This window comes from Ptiloglossa arizonensis, chromosome 13 (assembly GCF_051014685.1).
Source record: "Ptiloglossa arizonensis isolate GNS036 chromosome 13, iyPtiAriz1_principal, whole genome shotgun sequence".
Taxonomy (NCBI): domain Eukaryota; kingdom Metazoa; phylum Arthropoda; class Insecta; order Hymenoptera; family Colletidae; genus Ptiloglossa; species Ptiloglossa arizonensis.
In genome coordinates, this window is record NC_135060.1 from 2,121,858 (window position 1) to 2,142,916 (window position 21,059).

The 21,059-nt window shown below is 34.4% G+C and overlaps 1 protein-coding gene across 1 annotated transcript; it reads left to right on the forward strand.

Moving 5' to 3' along the window:
• Positions 1-3,453: 3,453 nt before the first annotated feature.
• LOC143154053 (uncharacterized) lies at positions 3,454-20,172 on the forward strand. The gene is made up of 6 exons (XM_076325819.1): positions 3,454-3,593; positions 3,845-3,944; positions 4,610-4,729; positions 4,816-4,990; positions 5,080-5,196; positions 15,189-20,172. The coding sequence occupies exons 2-6, from the start codon at positions 3,885-3,887 to the stop codon at positions 16,175-16,177; spliced, it is 1,461 nt and encodes a 486-aa protein (XP_076181934.1). The 5' UTR covers positions 3,454-3,593; positions 3,845-3,884; the 3' UTR covers positions 16,178-20,172.
• Positions 20,173-21,059: the final 887 nt, after the last annotated feature.

Genomic DNA, 21,059 nt, shown 5'->3' on the forward strand with positions numbered 1-21,059 from the left:
ATTTAATCGTTCAGAAAGCATTGAGTTCTATAAGATACACTTGTGTGAAATATTATGTTTCTTACTATGATCAAGTACAAGGCGATAAGTAATGGCAATATTAATCAGTGTTTAGTATTTTCATTGAAAATGGAAACTAATGGTACGACTAGTACTTATGAAAGTACTTACGAGTACATATATAAATTCGTATTTGCTGTATGCAGTAATATGTATGTTCAAAAATGATGTATATATAAGTACATTAATATTTGCACATATACATTTGTTGCATATATAGTTAAAAAACGTACACAACGTAAGTATAGTATGCTAGTCAAAGTACTGCAATACATGTTTGATTTCATAGCAGTGATTGTTATCTAGTATGTGAACAAAGAATTGAATATAAATTTTTTACCGATGCTTTTGTTCTCTTCGTCGTAAATGTTTTGACGATTTTCATAAGTAATTTTTAACTGAATGGGAGAGTACAGTATGTGACATAATAAATGCGAGATTCTAATGGATATTGAATGATGTGTTGTTTGAACCTATGGTTAGATTGTCTAGTTTATGAATGAAAACATGGAATTGTTTATATTTATATATAACATTGCAATGATTAATTTCATTATTTGGTAAACTAAAACAGTTATAAAAATGACTATTATATGCTATACAGTGATAATGTGGAATGTTTTGATAAGACTGTAAAATTGACGTTACTGTGTTATTCCTTGTATTGTGCTGAAGTAAGAGCAAACATTGATGAATATTTATAATCTTATCTATATAATCTTCGAAAATGGTCATTATGGATTGTATTAAACAAAAATCACTTCTTAATTATGTACTATACAAAATTAAACATTTTGTCGTAATTTGTCATTGTAATATATTTATATTTTATCATTGTTTGCCACTATAAATTTAATTTTTATGGGTGGGTTGCTGGCCAATCCTTTTGTCATAAAACAGTGAGGTATTTTTGTAGTGCATATTGATGAAAGTCATTAAGTAGAGTTTCTCTGGGTTTCAGAGTTCCGTTTATAAAACAGTCATTTCTACTATAATGTACTCAATCATGCTTACTAAACAAATTATTTGTTACTTTAATGTTTCATATGCCTTAAGATCAATATAATTTATTTGAAGTACATATACAAAATATTATAATTTTATAAATCAATACAAGCATCAATATTGAATGATTAAAAGAATTAATATCAAATTGTTATGCAAAATTAAATATTTATTATGACCACCCTCTATAATGTTTCAGTTTGACAATATTTTGCCATTTTCTACTCAGCATATAAGATAAAAGTCCATTCAATGAAACTTAGGCCTATATTTTTATTGGTTTTATCTTAAAAAAATTAATTTTTCCTTGTAAAGAAATGAAAGTTCCCTTCATTTTTGTAAATAATGTAAATGACTTTTTCTTAACCTTGATACTGAAGTAAATATACTTTTTATAATAAGCATTATGCATTTTTATTTATAAATACTAATGGATATTATCCTCTTACTAAACAGTTTGTAATTAAAATGAATTTTTTGCGGCTATAAAATTAAAATGTTGTGGAAAGTAATCAAGATAAATTCCTTGTCTTGTACATTTTATTATGTTACATAAAAGTGTTCAATACATATAGTAGAATTGACTGTATGTCTTATAAAATTGCATGTACATAAATTACATATTTAAATATGTAAGCAAGGACTAAATACAGAAATTTTGGAGTTGTCTTTTATTAAATTTGGATATTAGATTTTTACAATGTACTTATCATGCATAATATGAAAATTTTGCTTACAATGCATTTTTATTACTTTTTTACTCAGAATTACATAGTTTTAATATTTAAAAGTCCAGAAAGACCATATTTTCATTTCATTAAATATTATTAACCATTGCACATATATTATTCCTACATCTTACAGTTAACTATAATAAGTCGTTTTATTAACAATGCTAATCTCAGATGCTTCCTTTTCATTGATGGTGTTTTTTTTTATTGATTATTGCTAATGCTATACCTCTACTGAAAACAATATTTATACTACATATAAGCTATATATGTATATTTCTTCAAAAATATGTATGTCATTTACAAATACTAAGAAGTTTTGTGATTAATTATGAGTTAAATACGTAACAAAATAAAATTCTAAAACTTGTAATTCTATTTGTCTTTAGAATATTTGTATGTGAGTTTGAAATATTACAATTTTTATTTGATATTTAAATGTGTTGTGAATTTACTTTCCGCTATTCTCATTATAAATGAGAAAAATTCTAGCATAGTAAAAGATTTTTAATGATGCAATATTATGTTTGTCTTTCCTAATTTTAACATCTTAGTAATTATTGTTTAATTGGTTTTATTATTTTAATTGATAAGAATATTATATTTTATTTTGAAGTAATTACAAAGATACTTTATATCACCTTTTATTAGAATTATCCACGTATCAAAAACGTAGTCTTATTTCCGAAATTGTATTATAACATGTGAAAAATATCAATTCAAATTCTGTGCATATCTGAACTTGTAATTTATGATATAGGCTTGTTTATTTTGTGTACCTATATTTTTAAGTTGAATGTACATTTAGTGGAGTTTGGAATAATTATTTTCTCTATACATTTTTGACTAAATATTTTATATTTATTTTTTTAAATGTATGTTGTAACAAATGTACTATGATTTATAAAATCTACTATGAAAATAAGAATGTGAATAAACTAATAAAATTTGAATTTTTTCTTTCTCTGAGTGTCTTAATACAATGTATATTTTAATTTAACTATGTGTATTATTAATCTTTAATATAGCTTCAATTATAAAGAAAAAAGAATATGAGTACCTAAATAAGGATACAATGAAAATTTGAATTCTACAGTTAATCCTTATTTATTATTTCAATAATAATAATTTTCTTATATATCTTCTTGTAAAGTTTTTATTTATGTATTTAGTTTTTATAAAAATAAAATCAGAATTTGAATAATAGGATAATACTTAAGATATACCTCAAAAATGTGATGAAAAAATATAAATATAAATGCTTGTATTTTCATTGCAGAGATGAAGAATAAGATAGAAAAAGTTTAAAGAAAAATACAAAGACATCTTTTACAGATGTTAAATATTAGTAATATGTTGTGATTGAAAATAGAAAATTTCATTTAGCTATTTGAAAATATAAATCAAAATAAAATAAGTTTATTTCATTTTCTGATTATCCAAATAAAACTGTTTCATTTCTTAAGTTTCTATGTTACATTTGTAGTACTATTTTGTTTGAATTTTTCTTGAAATCCAATAATTAAATTAGTACTTTAAATACTTCTTTTTTTTATTCAACTCAATTCTGCTAGTAACAATAATAAATTAGAAAAAAGCGCGCAAACGATCGCGTGCCTTCGAGTTTTCTCGGAAGTTTACGCCATCGTATCTATTACTGAATAGCGTCTACAACGAAAGGGGCGACAAGTGCTACGGTCGAACTATTTACTTGAATCTGTGTGCGAGTCGATTTAGTGTGTGGGTCAAAGCGAAGGGGCAAAAAAGAAGTCACCCAAGGAATCGCTGCCACCACATGTAAGTAATGAGTATACAACCAATACACGTTGAAAAAAAGGTCAGTTTCATCGGTACAAATACCTGTAGTCGCTAAAGTTTCGAATTCAAATTAATTTCCAATAACATTGAAACTGGCGGCTGAACACGATACATTAACTTACAATCATGTTTCGTACGAAGTGGTAACGTTTTATGTTTAATTTTTTCATTTCCTCTTGTGGTTTATTATATTTGATTGCAACGATACATTTAAATATCTTCTGTTTCAGCAAGGAACACGATCACTCATCTTTCTATCAGTTCTTGCAAATGGAGCACAGTCATAAGAATACCGACTGTTATTTTTTCTATTATTCTACGTGCAAAAAGGTAAGTTTCTGCCATTAACAATACGAATGGAGTGTTCGTCACATTTAATTGTCATGATAAAATTCTAAATGCTTGGTAAATTTGTTCCATATTGTTTCTGATCTGTTCAATTCGCGAGGTTAGATCGGCCATGTTGAAGCCAGGTTCCACGATACCCTTCTTTTTCAAATAATTGACAAATTAGTTATTTACGTATTACGAGATTAGTTATTTGAATTATATCACTGTTACTTTGCATTTTCAGTTATTTTAAAAGCTTAAATTTTGTCATTTTTTTCACACTAGTAACAATCCGTTTTATTCATAATAATTTTAACTGTAAGATGTAGATCATACTGTCTGTCATTAAGTTTAAATAATTACAAAGTTTGTTATTCGTACAATATTTATTAATATTAATGATATTTGATATATTATAAGTAATATTTAATATGTTACCTATATTAGAAAACAAGCTTTATTATACGCTCTATTATAAAAGTTTGATCATTTCACAGCGTCGAATTTATTACCTTGCAGTATTGACATTTTAAATGAGCACTGCAACAGTTATAATAATTATGTACTATGTTTGCGATGTCTTTAATGTTTTATTATTATTTTACTTCAAATATATTTGTAGTTTGTTATTTGTCATCTTCATTAATCTACAATTATGTTCAAAGGGTGATAATTGTCCATTCAGACATGAACCGTCTGCCTTGGGTTGTGAAACAATGTGCATATATTGGCAGCAGGGTAAATGTCTTGATGAACATTGTAACTTTAGGCATATGGAACTAAAAGTAAGTATGCTACGGCTACAAGTATGAAATTTTAACAAGGAAAATAAATAAATTATTAAGATTTATATTTTGTGTTAAATAAACAGAAAAATCGTAAGTCAATTCCATGTTATTGGGAAACGCAGCCTGGAGGTTGTAGGAAACCACATTGTCCATTTATGCATAAAAATGCTCGTGCAATTACTAGTGATCCCATTAATCCGGTGAAGAATTCTGACTTATCATCGAAGTCACTAAATCAAGAATGGTTAAATCGTCAAGGTAAGCTTATTTTACAGCGTGTACAACATAATATAACTTCAAATTATTATATTGCTGTGTATTTGAGATTTTGTTTCTATTGTTAATAGATGATACAAAGTATGATGGTAATAGTACAGAATCAGATCAAGGTAGAGGAAGTAGCGAAGCAGGCAGTTTTATTGGCAGTCCAGCTGTTGATCCTCTTATCGTCAAATTTGAAGAAGGTATGAGGCTTTACTAGCCCCCCCGTCCATCTTTCAGCGTACATTACCTTACATCGGCTACTCTTTCCCTTCCGCCCAATTTACAAACGAGTATAAATATTCCGAATGCACTCAGTATACCAAGCAACCTGACAATCCCCAATAACGTTTCTAACAGCCTCAACATACTAAATAATATCAATGTCACAAACAATTTAAACGTACCCCAACCCAGTGTACAAAATTCACAGACATCTCCTTGTCATCATGCATTATCATTTTCTCATCCACAAAATCTACATTCACATTCTCCTGGCCAATCATTATCGCCTTTGCAAAATCAACAAAATTCTCCACTGCTCCAACAACCACCATATTCACCTATTCATACGCGACAAACTTCTCAGCCTCAAACATCAAGATTTCCCTTTCCATATTTCGAAATGACGTCCTATAAACGATTTTAAAGTTGGCGGAATTATCTGATTGTAACAATGTAAATTTCCATCGCCCGTCAACCAGCATAGAAAAGTACACTATTAGAAATACTGAAAAAAGGAGAACACAGATATAAAGTTACATTAAACTAGATACTGCTCTTTAGAAAATGTAAAGTATTGTATAAATATATAAACATATACAATACTTTATACATAAAAGTAAAACGTACTTCCTGCTTTGCAAAAATGGTTATTGCAGACTTTTATATTGATTGAGCACCAGGAATGTTAGTACATTTCCGATACTTAATCGATCTTCGCTTGACTAATTTCACAGAAAATGAATTGATACGAGTAAATCATAAAAAAGTAAGCCCTTTACAAGAAAACAGTTTAAGCTGTATCAGTGTCATTGAAAACTTATAGAATATTTTGCTAATAGTAATGGCTTTTTATAGTGTCAGACACCTGTCAAACTATTATAAATTCGTAAAGTATGTTTTAAATTGCCTTTTCAATAATAAAGACTGCACTACTTAAAATTATCGATACACATAAAATATTTATAATTTTTATTTATCTCACTTAAGAAAAGATTATGAAAGAAGATACGTGCAAGAAGATGTTTTATTAGCTAAGAAAATGTAGGAAAAAGCAATAGGTGATCTATATCGTCGTCTTTATTATTGGATAGAATAAGATCATAAAATCATATTGATACGTGAAAGATTCCTTTGAAAGATGGTTTCAAACATTTGTGTACATTACACTTTAAAATGGTAGTCAATGGTACGTGTTATTTCAATATGATTGATTACACATATAATTTTGTATACACAGTGTACTACCACTAGAAAGAGGGATAACATGCAACATTTAGATTGATCCAATGAAACTGTGTTCTTAACGAGATCAATTTAGCCACTTATCGGATGGCAATTAATATTAACATTTGTCAGAACACAGTTAATTATGTTGTCATAACTTCATCAATTAGAAAAGTCGAGAAGAATTGTATCATTGCAAAAGAATATGATGATCTTATCATAAGCAAACAAACAAAAAAAAAAAACAAAAAAAAAAATAAAAACAATAAAAAAAAATACGTAGATTTGAATATCAATTTTTCCAGGGGCTGCTATATCTAAACTTTGCCTGTAGCCCTCTAACTGCCTATGGCTATCTTTCTCCAGCGGCAGTGCGATGAGCCTCGAATTTTCCCGAATGCCGCAATAGAAAACAAGATCGAAGCACCTACGTCTTTTCATTGTGCTATAAGATACCCAAATGAAAACTGTACTGGATGAATAAGAAGATAGCTATGGGTCGTCGCTTTACCACACACACACACGATCCGAACTCGCACAGATATCTTGATACCAATTCAACGTCAAAATATTAGGATGGAAAGTTTATTTATGGAGATTGAGTTTGATGTTTAAGCATTTGATGTTTAATCGTTCGAACAAGAAATACTTCTTTTGTGAGAAAGATAAAAAACATCATACTTTGAGCTTGAAGCATAACCTATGAATGCAAAGCGATTATAAAGAAATGTTTTGCTAATAAGGTGTATTTCTTTCTCGTACTCGTGGTTATGCCTCGAGCTTAACAATGTATAGTCGAGAAATAAAATTATTCGAGTCGAATACTGCCTCAGATACACGCGCACACGTGCTTTTGTTTTGTGCAATATTGCATACATTAAAACATGCGACCTATTGTAACATTCTTCTTAAAAAAAAAAAAAAGAAAAAAAAAAGAAAAGGAGATATAAGGCGAGATAAACGGGCAGAACAAAATGAGTTAATATTTAGGATAAGCAGTATCCGATTGAACGGTATCCCAGCCTTGATTTAACGCGTACATACGAACGATATATAATGCCTTCATATGTTTTGGCTTTCCACACGAATTAGCGAATTGTCGAAACGGCATGGGATAACACAAAGCGTAACAGCGACATCTTGTATTTAGACAAAATTTGTTACAGCAGTGTGCAGACTAACCTGGCGTTGCGTTATACCTTTCGCATTAACAAAATGAATAAGAGAAAATTAAATACTCTGTGTATGTTCAAGAAGAAGCGAACGTCATACCGAATCATACTGCACGAGATAAATCGGATTTTTGAGCGCGTTAAAGAGAAATCAAACAAATTTTTTTGTTCATCACATGTAATTTAGGTTATGTATCTCACGTAGCGCGAAATTGCGATTTAATACCGCTGAAAGCGATAAATATTGCGGCGAAAAAAAGAACTTCGTGTCGTCGCGGAATGGAAAAGAAATTTCAAAGGTGCTGGGATTGAGTGAATTTTCTTTAAAATTCAATGAAAAAAAATTCACCGACGAGTATGAAACGCATCTTCGTCGAGCAAGCGGACAAACGAGTCTTTCAATTAGTGTCCAATTGGCGGAAGCTTACAGAATATAGATACGTTTCATTTTCTTTCAACGAAGTCATCCCTTCCAATTCATTGAATGATAAAAGTAGCGAGCAAAAGAAGGACGACTTCGAGTATTGAAAACGACGTAGTTCACACGCGAAAAAAAGATGAAACGATGAAATATGAAATTATATAATACAGATACATAACTATAGATATAAATATATAAATATATATATATATGTATTTGTATATTTATATATTTATATGGAATATATATACAGATATAGAAGAGAAAGAGGGATAAGGGGAGCAGCAAACGCTTGCGTTGAGCGAGAGAATTTTTAAGGAAGAGAAATGCGACTTAATATCACATATTGCATGCATACAGACATATTTACATATACATTACGTACTTTTAACGTGAAACAAAAGCGGAACTTGGTGTATGAAATAGTACTTTTGAATTTCGTTTCAGTCGCGTGTTGCTTGTCTTGTGTGTTAGTCGTTAGTTAAAAACAAAATGTTGGTAAAAGAGTTAGTAAAAAAAAAAAAAAAACAGAAAACAAGCGTATCCGATATCAAGGTGTTCTAGACCCCGGTGAAAGCAAATTGCAATATTTATTATTTTTATTACGAGATACTATTTGCGCCTAGATCCGCACGAGAGGTATAAGGGAAAACTAATGTAATCTTTATTACGAGAACTCAACAGCATAATGAGATATTATATATTGAACCGCTAATGGTAATATTTATGATCGAGGGATAATTGTCGGCCACGTAATTGAGTGTTTAGCATCGATCGTGAACGACGGATTCGGGATGTTTTTGCGTCTTCAATTTTATACGGGTAGAATCGAACGTTCTAGTCTCCCCCCCTCCCCCCCTTAGGGTTTAATTGCACTTTGTAGTGATTTCTTTTTCTTGTTTCAGTCAAAAGAATATTTATTTGAAAAATCATGCGAACATTTACTAGATGAACAAGCGTGACTTTAAATCTCCAGGTAATAGAGACAGAAAGATTCCTTATTTTGTACGTAATTTTGTATGGTAACTTGAAGATGAAAGATTTACATACGACCGTATTTCGATTGGGAAATTGAGATAGAGATAGAGAGAGAGAGAGAGAAAGGGAGAGAGAGATAGATAGAGAGAGAGAAAGAGAGAAAGAGAGAAAGAAAGGGAACGAGAGAACGAGAGAACGAGAGAACGAGAGAGAAAGCGAGCGAGAAAGAGAGGGGTATGGAAGGGAACAGGGAAAAAGTGTGCAAGGATAAAAAGAAGACAGAGATTGTATATTATAAGGAAGAATAATGTAAAATTAATAGGATACGGATTTTGTCTTTCATTATTTTTTTTTTCTTTTTTTTTTTTCTTTCTTTCTTTTTGTTTCTATTGTAAAGAACTTGCCAGGAAACTAACTTATACTTGATACCTACAATTGTATCGACAGCTAATCGTAATGGATTTAATCGTGAATGTATTAAATGTGATATAGCGCCACGGATGAATTCAGAAAGTAACGAACCGGTTATTTACATTTACAGGCCTTTGTACATTGAGAAATACTCGATATTGTTGTCTCGATGCTGCGTGAAACTTGTTTCTCAAGGACGTTCCCTTTGCGTTTGCGAGTAAAGAAATGAAAGAAACTTTCATCGCGCGGGGGACGCGCAACGAAATTCTCAAAGCGCGGGAAGAGTCGTGTTAAATTTAAGTTCGTCGAATCGTTTTCAGCCAGTTCCTTTCTCCGACGAACGATTAAAAAGAATTTGTTCGCGCAAAGAGATAGATGTACTCGTGCCCGGACAAATTTCTACATTTTTCCTTAAAACCCGGAGAATCGTCTTTGATGCGTTTCAATGCAGCGAGTACAATTATTTTCTATGGCTTATTTCCTACGAAAACACGGCCTGTAACGCATGTAACTTCCTCGCGAGTGCGTGTGTGCGTGAATACAAGAGACAAAATAGTGCAAAAGTACTAACTTATATAATACTTACGAAGAAGGAAGGAGATCAGCAGCTGGACACATGTCCCCGGCGACGACCTTAATTCCTTTATTTATTAGATCCTTTTAATCGCAAATTATTCATTCGTGTTGATGTTTAGCCGATAAAAATGCATTTAGCGATATATCGTAATCATGTTCTAAGATTTTCTAATTATTTAAGATCGTCGGATGTCGAGTTTGTTGAAACAATGCGAGGTTCGTTAGAGATTCGCGTGATTATAATCGCAAACATCACTTATCGAGTGTTCTTTGAATTGAGCAACTTGCACCCATCGTTTTTTCTTGCATTTTATCAAGATTATTACAACTTGTATCGTTTTATTTTTTTTTTCCCCCTCTCTCTCTCTCTTTCTCTCACTCTGTTAAATAATAGAGTACCTACTGATGTTCTTCGAAGGTTCTTTAGGTTTTCTTTCAATTACTTTTTTTCTATTTAATAATTTGGTTCGAGTTAAGTGTCTTTCTCTTTTCGTTCGAAAAAGGCGACCGATGCCAAAGGTCGACCTTTTCTATTTTTCTTTCGTTTTCATTTTCTTTTGAATTGTTTCTCCGTAATCGTTACTTATCTTGTACGTCCAGCTGCAATAATTGTACTTACGTCCTCCGTTCAGAGGACGATCTTTTGTTTTGAATTATTATTACTTAGTCTCTTCTTTCGAAAGTTTTTCTCCTTGCTTCTGTTATTTATTGTTACTACTACCATTAGTAGACGGTTAATATTATTGTCATCGTCATCGCTGTTATCGATGTTGTTTATTATAATTTTCGATGATTTGTCGCATTTTCTACGATTGTGTAACAATTGTCGTTCGTGACCATTGGGTCACGAAAAATTACTCATGCGCAGCCTCTCGAACAACGACAATTTCGGAAACTTCATTTTCCATCTCGAAGATCGTATTAATCGGTGTTGTTCTAACAGAACACGGAAGTGTCGATGTAACGATCAACGAATAAGAGAAATTGTCGTTGCGTTGATTGAACGATCTGTAAAACATTACTTTGCGATTAACGGCGAAATAAAGGCGGAATAATAAAAAGTCCCTTCTGCATTCTCGAGAGAAAAGGGATCCACTTACGAGAGATTATATGCTGATTATACGCGACACGTAATTCCTTGCTATATGAATTGATGTAAACGAATGGAAATCATTAATTTTTATTGAGATGATACTTGAATTTCAATAAACTTGATACCATGAAAAGAAAGGAAAATAACGCCGGTGCGACAGCGACGATTCTCCTGCGTTTCTTCTTTTCTATTCTGTGAGATGGTGTTATTCCCTGTAATCGAAAACTATAGTCGGATCGAGTTCAATTTTCCTCTCAAGGCCGCTTCTTTTGGTTAAAAAAAAAAGAAAAAAACAGAGATCGTGCGTGCCAGCAGAATGGCCCGCAAACAGACGAGAGAGAAAATGACGGGAGGGTAGCTCTTCGATGGCCTTGAGCGGCCAATTGATTTCGTCCCGATTACGGTCGTGTCTCTATAACGGTTAGATGGTTTTCAATGTTACTTTTTTTTTGTATTCGTTGGTAACGTTGTATCGAAATTATTCGCTAGAGCTAAGCGAAACGATATTGGAAATATTGAATAAATAGCGGTAGTTGCTCGGTAAATGCAATTTATCTCGTTGCATTTGTAATTTCGTGGTTCCAGGGGAAAAAGGAGAGAGGGCGAGAAACGTTAGAATTTAACGAGGCGTTTAATTACGAAAAAGTTGCGTTTCACCCAAGGTAACTGAACAATTGATCGTAGATTGAGTAACGACGAACATATTCCGCAACGCACCTATTAAATCGATCGTTGCTCGAAAACGAATTGTTGAATATAATTCGATATACGGTACGTCCGGGACAAGTATACATACATGCAACCATTTCTCGAACTATTCAAGATAGAACGAAAATTTGTTAACGGATAAGTTTGTTTCGTAAACGGAGATACAATAGCGCCGGACTTGAACGTTTTCTACGATTTTACTCGTAGTGATTTTCACACGTCTCGATTTGTTTACGCGAAACCGTATACGTTTAATGCACACGTCCTGCAACGCGTTGCAAGCCGCGTTCGATCGTGCGAATACACATTGTACTTTCCCTTTCGGGTCGAACGGTATTTACACTTGTTCTGTCCAACGTAAACTTCTTTGCTTAGGGACTTTCGATCACTCTACCTCCTTTAACACGGTACAGAAACGTCTTCGTCTTTTCGATAAAGCGTTACTCGTGGTACCCGTACAAACATCTACGTTGCGGACGAGGGACGGGGGAGGGGGCAACGATACCTAAGGGATTCCACCGGGGACAACACTTGTTCATTACTATTATACGAACAATTTTTTTGTATTTTCAATAGTTTGAGAAGTAATTGCGCGTGTATGTCACAGTTAATGCGCGAACTGCAGCGAATGTATAGTATACGTAATCTCTTCGCATGTTTCGTCGATCATTATCGTTCTCGTTTAAATCTGCTTCGCCCGACGACGGCCGCGTCCGAGGGCGGTGGAAAAAAGGAAAGAAAAAAAAAAAAAAGAAAAAAAAATAGAAGAAAATAGAAAAAAAAAAAAATTAAACGAGTCGAGGGTTACGCTTTTACTGAATATAAATAATAAATATGTACATTTACTAGTAGAGATACCGTTAATCTAGCGTGTGTATACGTTTACTGGTGAAATTAATTAATGTATTTCCGAGTGAGAGTGTACATTAACCATGTTTGCGTTTTAACTATAACATACATACAAACCGGACCTACTCTATAGGATGAGTTGCTCAACGTGACGACTTTGAATTACTCGAAAACTATTGGTTCTATGAAAAGAAAATGTAACAAAAGTTGCGTCGTACCGCGAACGGTGCACAACGCGATCGTTTCTCGCTATCTTGCATTTTTATCGATGCACGTGGGTCACTTTTGGTATTTCGTTCTGTATCTCGAAGGAGAAACGAACACTGAGAAGAAAATTTTCCGTACGATACGTCGAGTCAGAAATTAACAATCATTTGGGTATCCGTGAAGTAATTATCATTTCAAATGATCCTCTCAACGTTACGTTCTTTCGTACGTTTTTCATCGTTGCTGGTGTCTTGCGATAAATATAATAAAAAAAAAAAGAAATTTAATTATTCGATCGGAGAACGAATATCTTGGTAATTATTAACTTTCGACGCTGTACGGTTTAATAAATTTTCGTTTAGCGTTCGAGACCCTTGCGCGTTTCAGAACGAAACGTTTTGGCCGGTTTTCTGTAAAAATCCACGAGCGAGCTTCGCATCTCAATAAAGAAGCAGACCGGCGAGGAAATAATTCTAATACGATACGCGTCTCTCGGTACGATGCAACTTTGGTTCGAAGCAATATTTTCGTAGTACACTACGTGGTGCACTATGTTTAATTAAATACATAATTAAAGTGAAATACAAGAGAATTATTTAATACCGTTTCCCTGAAATCATGCAATTGCAAAATGTTTTTGGAACCTTTCGAACTGCGTAAACACTTACGATCTGGTAGTTTTTCCCTTAGCTCGTTGATTGTACACCCTGTGTTTCGATATTTTCTCAACGAGCAATCGAACTGAGAAAAGTTCTCTGCAGTTTTCAAGCATTCTTTGTAGAGCGAGTGAGCATTCTCTGTAAATGTTGGATGCTTGTCATTTGCGCGTAAAAAATTGTATGCGACACTTGAATCGCGGACTCCACCAGCGACACGGTGCATAATGATTTTTGTTCTCACGCTCGATTGTTGTTTGAAATTATTTAGTCCTTTCGGTAGCGCGGAGTGGACCGATTTAATTTGTAAAATGTTCACGAGCATTGTACCTAATTAAAAAACGTCTTTCGACGGCTACGAAATAGATGGAAATATTTCACTCGAAGTTCAGCTTTTATCGTGTACACGTGTCTTGTTACCGTTCGTGCTTCTTCGATGAGAAAATTTTCCATTACGACGGTGTTGAAAAAAGAATCGATCCTTGCTTCGAAGTTCTCGAGGCGAAGGTTTCTCTAACGAGAAAAACGTGTCCGTGGTTTTCTTTTTGTTTCGAACGTTAAACGGAAAGGGAAAACGGGCTACTGCTTGAGATTTATAGACGTCACGTGGGGAATGCTTTCCGATCGTTTGATTTTTCGCTTCTTTTTCTTTCTTTTCGTTGAAAGTGGATAAGCCTGGAAGCGAGACTAGAGAGCTAGAGAAACAGAGGGCGACGAGTTCTCGGAGAGAATTAACAAAGAAACGTAGTAGAGAAAGAAATGCGAAGAGGCAACAATGACGACGACGATAATGATTCACCTATTGGATTTTATGCATAAGTCACGGCACAGTTTCCTTGTCTGATCGACAATTGGAGAAGTACATAAACGAATCGTTCGCCAGGATATTGTTTGTTCGTAAATTCTTATCCAGGGACATGCTAGTTTCATTCGTGGCTACTGTAACGAGGTAAATATCAGGAAGTAATGTGGAAAGTTTAAAATATATGAAACGAAAACGAGACAAAGAAATAAATAAAGGCAAAGAGAAAGAGAGAGGGAGAGAAAGAGAGAGAGAGAGAGAGAAAGAGACAGAGAGGTTGGTTGGGAAGAGATGCGGAGATGGATCATCCAAGGAATATCGATGAAAGTATTGGAATTGTACTGTACTAGAAACACTCTCCTTTTGCAAAATAAAATTCGCTAATTCGAGCATTTCCTAGCTTAGAATCAAAACTTTTTTACTTAGAGATAGAACCGCTTAAAGTACGTTAGAGCCCAAAAAATAGCGAAAACAACGAAGAGTGCGGAGATGGTTGACCGCGAAGGAATTCTTCCTCGATTCGAATTGAGAATTCTAAGAACTCGACTATCGATTCGAAAAACACGCAAAAAATAAAAAAAAAAAAAAATAAAAAAAAAAAAAATAAAAATAAAATAAATAAAAGACGCTTGGCAGACGTCAAATCGAATACTCGAACGAACGAAAAAGACTCTTTGCAGGAGTCATCGAACTGTAGGATAATGTAAACGTATAGACTGTAAAAAAAAATATATATATATATATATCCCGGAAGAATACGTTTGGAAAAGCACGCTAAGGATATTAACGCTGTGCGTTGGCCAGCGTCGAGGACCACTGGCACTGTAATCGAGTAACATAAATTCTCGCATTTCGCCCCTATGTTTCTTCCAGAATCGGACAATGAAAGTGTACCGTCACCGGTCAAGCCGCAGCCGAGGATTCCTTACTGCAAGACCTACGAAGAGATCAGATTGGAGGAGATCCAGGCCGAGAGCGCAGCGTATTATTCTTACCAGACCGAAGACTATCAGAGCGAGGCGGGTGGTGGCAAGATGAAGACTCGTCGGGCCAAAAAGATCTGTCTGTATCCGCAGATCGGTAAAGAGAAGAACGGGGAGAAAAGCTTGGACTTCGAGGTGCTCACCTTGGAGGAGATACGGCGTAGAAAGAGGCGTAAAGTCGGCCAAGAGAGAGACTCGAGAGAGAACGAGACGGTGACGACACCCTACTCCGACGTCAAGGAAGAATTGACCACGGACTTGTTGAAGGACGCTATGAAAACGTTGGTCGAACTCAGGGACATGACCGGTGTCAGAGGTGTTAAGAGATCCCTCGAGACCTCCCACGACGACACGAACAGACGTAAAATTAACAAGTGTAACAGCACAGAGAGCAACACCGCTTCTTCTGGCTCGAACGTGCCACCTGTTAAGCTCAGGAGAAGTTTAACCGAGTCCACGCCGACGAGATTCGTCTCCGTCGGTGGTGAGATCGGTGAGTGGCGAAACGCGGAAGAATTGACGAGTAAAGTTCAACAGGAGGCCGCGAAAGTCGACACGAACGACAAAACGAGTTCAGCGAATATCCGATTGGACAGACTGAACATCGCCGAGTCGACCGAGTCGATCAACGTCGCTAGAAAGAACGAGGTGGAGATCAGGTTGTGCGACAGTAGCACCGACGAGGATCAAACGCAATTGGAGAAAAACGAGGAGAAAAAGTTGACGGTTAAATGTAACACGGACGACTCCAAGGAGACCATGGCCTCCTGCGATAGTCTGTTGAACATGAACGAGGACGATTATCTGACGTTGGACATGGCGTCCGACGATATTCTAAAGGACATCGACGCTCTGCTTAAAGAGAAGAACACGGTTTGAGGGGGGCTGGGAACATCGAGAGGCACACACTTATCGTAAAATCGACTGGAAATGCGTTCATTCGTTTCGATTCGATCGTTTCCGTTTCTATATTTTCGTACGTTTCGGTGTTCAGGCTCTCCGTTCTATGCCGTCGAGAGAGAGAGATCGTTTTACAGGGTTTCGTGTTTCTACCTCGTCCGATGGAACGTAATTTTCTTTTCCCTCGAAACAAGACGATTAATCTACGCGTAGCGGAGCAGTCGATGGATTTCTGTCGTAGGTACCGGTTAAATCTTAGATAGTGTAAACGATTGCGTTGTCTTATCGATCAGTGGTACTGACGTGCAGTCCTTTTTTATCGCAATACCGCGACGACGCACTCTGTGCTCGGGTTCGACTCACGGAATGATGTCCGTTCGAAGATACAGATGCCGATGAATTTTTAACAGCAAACGACCGATCGAGGAAAAACCTTCGTTCCGGCATCGTTGAACGGAAGCGAATGTTCTAGTGGAAACGCCTATGGTTCTACGATATTCTTGAACTCTGGAAGATTTTCTCCCAAGACGGACGCGTCGTTGAACAAAATCTCGTATCTACCGGTGCAACGAGCATTCGTTGGGAAGTAATTTCGACAATGCGTCCGAGAATCATTCACTTGACGTTTCACGACATCACCTACTTTCAGTAACGACACCTCGTTGTTTTAATATTGTGGTATTTCGTCGAACGTCTCTTCACTCTATGCTCGACGTATAATTCCCTGTTGTAGCGTTAGTTTGCGTCCTACAACCATAACTATCGAAGACGAATGCATTTCTTCTTTTCCTCTACTTCTTCTTCTTCTTCTTCTTCTTCTTCTACTTCTTCTTCTTCTTCTTCTCCTTCTTCTTCATCTTCTTCGCGTTTTTGTGCTTTTTTGGCAAGATCGCTATTACTTGACTCGCACTATATAAATAAAATACTAAATTCCTTGTACATCACACGCGTATTACATGTATAATACGTACAGAGTGTTCTATTTTAATCTTCTCGTGCGATTATCTTCGAAAGTACTGGCTACTCGAGCAAATCTTTCGGTCTGAAATTTACTATGTTTCGATAGCGATCGTTCGCGCTCGAGACACTTTTGTTTCAGCTGAAGCCAATTTCGAGATTTCAAGGTCATCTTAACTATTTTAGTTAATCAGACGTGTGACTTACACGGCAAATTCAAAGACCTATTTGTAATATATAGTTCAATTAAGGTGTAATTGTAAATTATTTAAGGGCGATTTTATTCTTAGACTTTCCAAAATAAGGGATACTTTTTGTGAATTTATAACGAGAAAGCCACTTGATCGTTTTAAAATTTATCGCACCATTGACGAACATTGACAAATTCCCATTTATTGATATAATTAGGAGTTTATTAAAAAGCAGTTGTGGATGAAATGCGTCTAAAAAGCATTGTTTTACGAAAGTGTCATATGTATAAAATACATATGAGAATTTTGCATCGTCGTCGTAAAGAAATTTTGATCTTAAATTTTTAGAGAAAGAATCAAGTTAAATCAAAATAATTCTCGTCAAGCACGCAGACGGTAAATAATTTTAATAATGATCGTTGGTTTTGACACGAATGACAGTGATCATGAAATTTCGGAAATGTCTCGATCCAGAAGAAAACCTTGCTGATTATAAAATATCTCTCTTGAAACAGAACAAGTTTCATTTATTATGAAATCTATATACGAATAGCTATGTAGTGGTTCTGGAAATAATCGCGTGGAAATGTTAAAACGATACATTCTGTGTACGATATATATACATATATATATATATAATCATATTTTATCTTGAAATACTTGCAACTGCTAATAGGTAAGCTTATGAATTATTACATGGTTCGAACGACAGTGCAGTTATAGACAGTGATAACCCTCCACGGTCCAATTTTCGTTCCGTTCGAATATTATTTTAATTGGAACAAAATCAAGATCATCGAGCAACCATCCCCTAACGTGATTTAAAAGTGGGGATTTAACGCGATTTGCGGTCGAGAAAGTGACCTTGAACTAATTTTGTTCCGATTATAGTTTTCAAATTAATTTCATTTCAGATTTTTATCGGTTAAGCTCTTGATAAAGAGACACTGTTACAAAGAAGCTGTACTATAAAGCATTTGCTGTATGTCAAATTCATGGTAATAGTTACTCTATCATATCATCTTGTGCAATATTAATGTACATTTATTGACACTTCTCTTCTTTTTATATTCTTTAAATAATAATTATATATGTATATATACACATATATATAACTTTCTATATACAGTAATATATAAAGTATATATACGTAACTTTACTTTATTATTTAGAAAATACCAAAAGAAGAGAATGTCGATAAGTATAGATTGATACTAGATAGTAATTAGGATGTAGTAACTATTACCAGCTAATAGAGATACGAAGTTTAAGTTTTAAATAACAGTAAACGTTTTTTCTATTTACGATTCAATTTATCGAAAAGAATTTTTCTATAATTTTTAAAGTTTCAAAGTTTGGTTCGAGTGGTAATAATTATTGATCATGTGCATACAATCAATACTATGATAATAACTGTTTCTTAATGTAATTTTTTTAATATTTTGATCACTCTATCGTATAGCCCGTTAGGCATTCGCGTTTTGCGTAATGGTATTTATTGATTCTAATAAACTATCTAGGTGCACAAAGTAAAAAGTTAAAGGGAACAACAAGGATGTAAAATCGAAAAGAAAGGTCAACATTGCAATTTATGTGTAAGCTCGGTAATTATATTTTTATTTTAAACGACTAACATACTAAACATTTATTCTTCGAAGATTGAAATAAAAAAAGAAAGATTAAAAAATATTAATTATAATTAATGTTATGTGAAAAAGAAAAAAATTTTGCGGCGTAATAACTTCTTGTAGTTTCGCTGTTCGAACACGGCTTTTGGTCAATAATAATTTATGACAAAGTGACTGTCATTTAAAGTTACAGATTTCACGTTGGACGTACAATTTTTTAATTTTCTAGACGTAAAGTGAAAACAAATGCAAAAGTAAGAAAAAAAAAACACGATCGAACGATAAATAGTATATTTGAAAAAATATTATCAAACTTTGAAGGCAATGCAAGGATTTTGAAGTAATAGTGTCCAAACTTACCGTGACGAAGACACGCCCTCAAAAATATTCGATAATTTCATTACTTTTTCGTATTTAAAAATAGTACATTAAAATAAGTCTAGATTAGTTACCGTAGTATAATTTTAGGTTAAATTTTTAAACAATCTAAAAGAAACCTTTGTATTTTCTCGATTCGACGTGGTTGTTCCCCAACTGTATGAAAATTTGGACCGTAGGGGAGAACAACGTCACAAATATTTTCCATTATATTTTTATCGTTTAACTAATATTCCCTTCTTCTGATACTTGTAAATTAAACGAAACTCTCACCAGTTAGGATGTAGCGACTAGCGTCGTGGTACGTGCTCATTTAACGTATAGGATTAGAATGTTAGTTCGTAATTTAACTTATTTCAGTCAGTGTTTTTATATTTGCAATTTTTAACGATAATCATAAAGGAAATACGGATGGACCTCTTTGGATCGCTCGAGACATCGTAGCGAGACAATGAATTTGAAACGCTCGGCGACCATCGAAACTCAATCGTGTTGCTAATTAACCATAGACGGATAAATCGAATTCCAAACAAACAATAGTTGCTGCGTCGGATTGTTCGTTCGGTTTGCATTTTACTAACGCAGTCAAGAGCGAGAGAAGATTGGAAAGATCGTTACCGATTCTTCGAGATCATTGTGCTCGATGGAGCACAGTTTTCATATTGTTCGACGCACTCGACATTTTGTCTTCTTATTCTAGCATCACCGACCTTCCTTTCCGTACGAAAGCGTAGGACAAATTCAAGTACCTTCTGAAGAAACTGTATAAAGAAAAAGTATTAAATCGGAACAAATATACGATTGTTACATTTGCAAACTACTGGTCGCCATTTTTCTCTTTCACTTACACCAACCTTACCTCTGATATTAACCACTTGCTCTGGAAAAGACACGTTTGTCTTTGTCAGTTTGCGATAAGGTCAAGCACGCGTGTCACGGTATTACCGTATCGTTTTTATCAATGCATTTTTAACGAAATTATCACCACAGTTACGTACAATGTACATTCGATGCACACAGTTTGTGTAACATTTTAACAAAAACGATTATACCCCGTTTGATACGTTCCGATTGTACGCCAGTAAAAGTGGTTAATATTACGTTGATCATTTCGATGTAGAAGTACGAAGTGTTTACGCATCGATTTTAATTCTTTGGTCCTCGTTGTGTTATTTATTTGGTTTTCGAGTCGGATAGGTGGAAGACTTAATATCGAACCACGGGTAAGTGACGTTACAACAAGAAATCAAGGTTGGGATTCAATTCCAATGGTCACTTTTCAGTCACATCGCTCCGTAGACAAACTTCCCTTCAATCGTGAATTTAATATTATTTTCGATTATCTGGCGCGTTTTAAACCACGTAGAAGAATACAGTGTACTTTTACTTGTTCGCGAGCTGAAAATTACCAAGTAGCCGAATACGACATTAGTGTCACGATTAAAGCGAATTTTGTTCGCAGATCCACTCACTGGAAAGTTATCGGTACAGTATACGGTTCCACTTCATTTTTAGTTAAAAACAGTTCAGGACCGGCGATACACGCAAAATTTACCAGAGTAAACGTTCTCGTTTTAAAACGAGACTTGGTACCTATATTATTTTCAATTATCCGGCGCGTTTTAAACCACGCTGAAGCAGAAGAATGCAGTTTCTTCTACTCGTTCGCGAGCTGAAAATTACTAGGTAGCCGAACACGACATCGAG

Coding starts and splice junctions, on each gene's coding strand:
- LOC143154053 (XM_076325819.1), top strand. CDS start 3,885: ATGGAGCACAGTCATAAGAATACCGACTGTTATTTTTTCTATTATTCT. Junction 4,730..4,815: donor TTAGGCATATGGAACTAAAA/GTAAGTATGCTA, acceptor TTAAATAAACAG/AAAAATCGTAAGTCAATTCC. Junction 4,991..5,079: donor AGAATGGTTAAATCGTCAAG/GTAAGCTTATTT, acceptor TATTGTTAATAG/ATGATACAAAGTATGATGGT.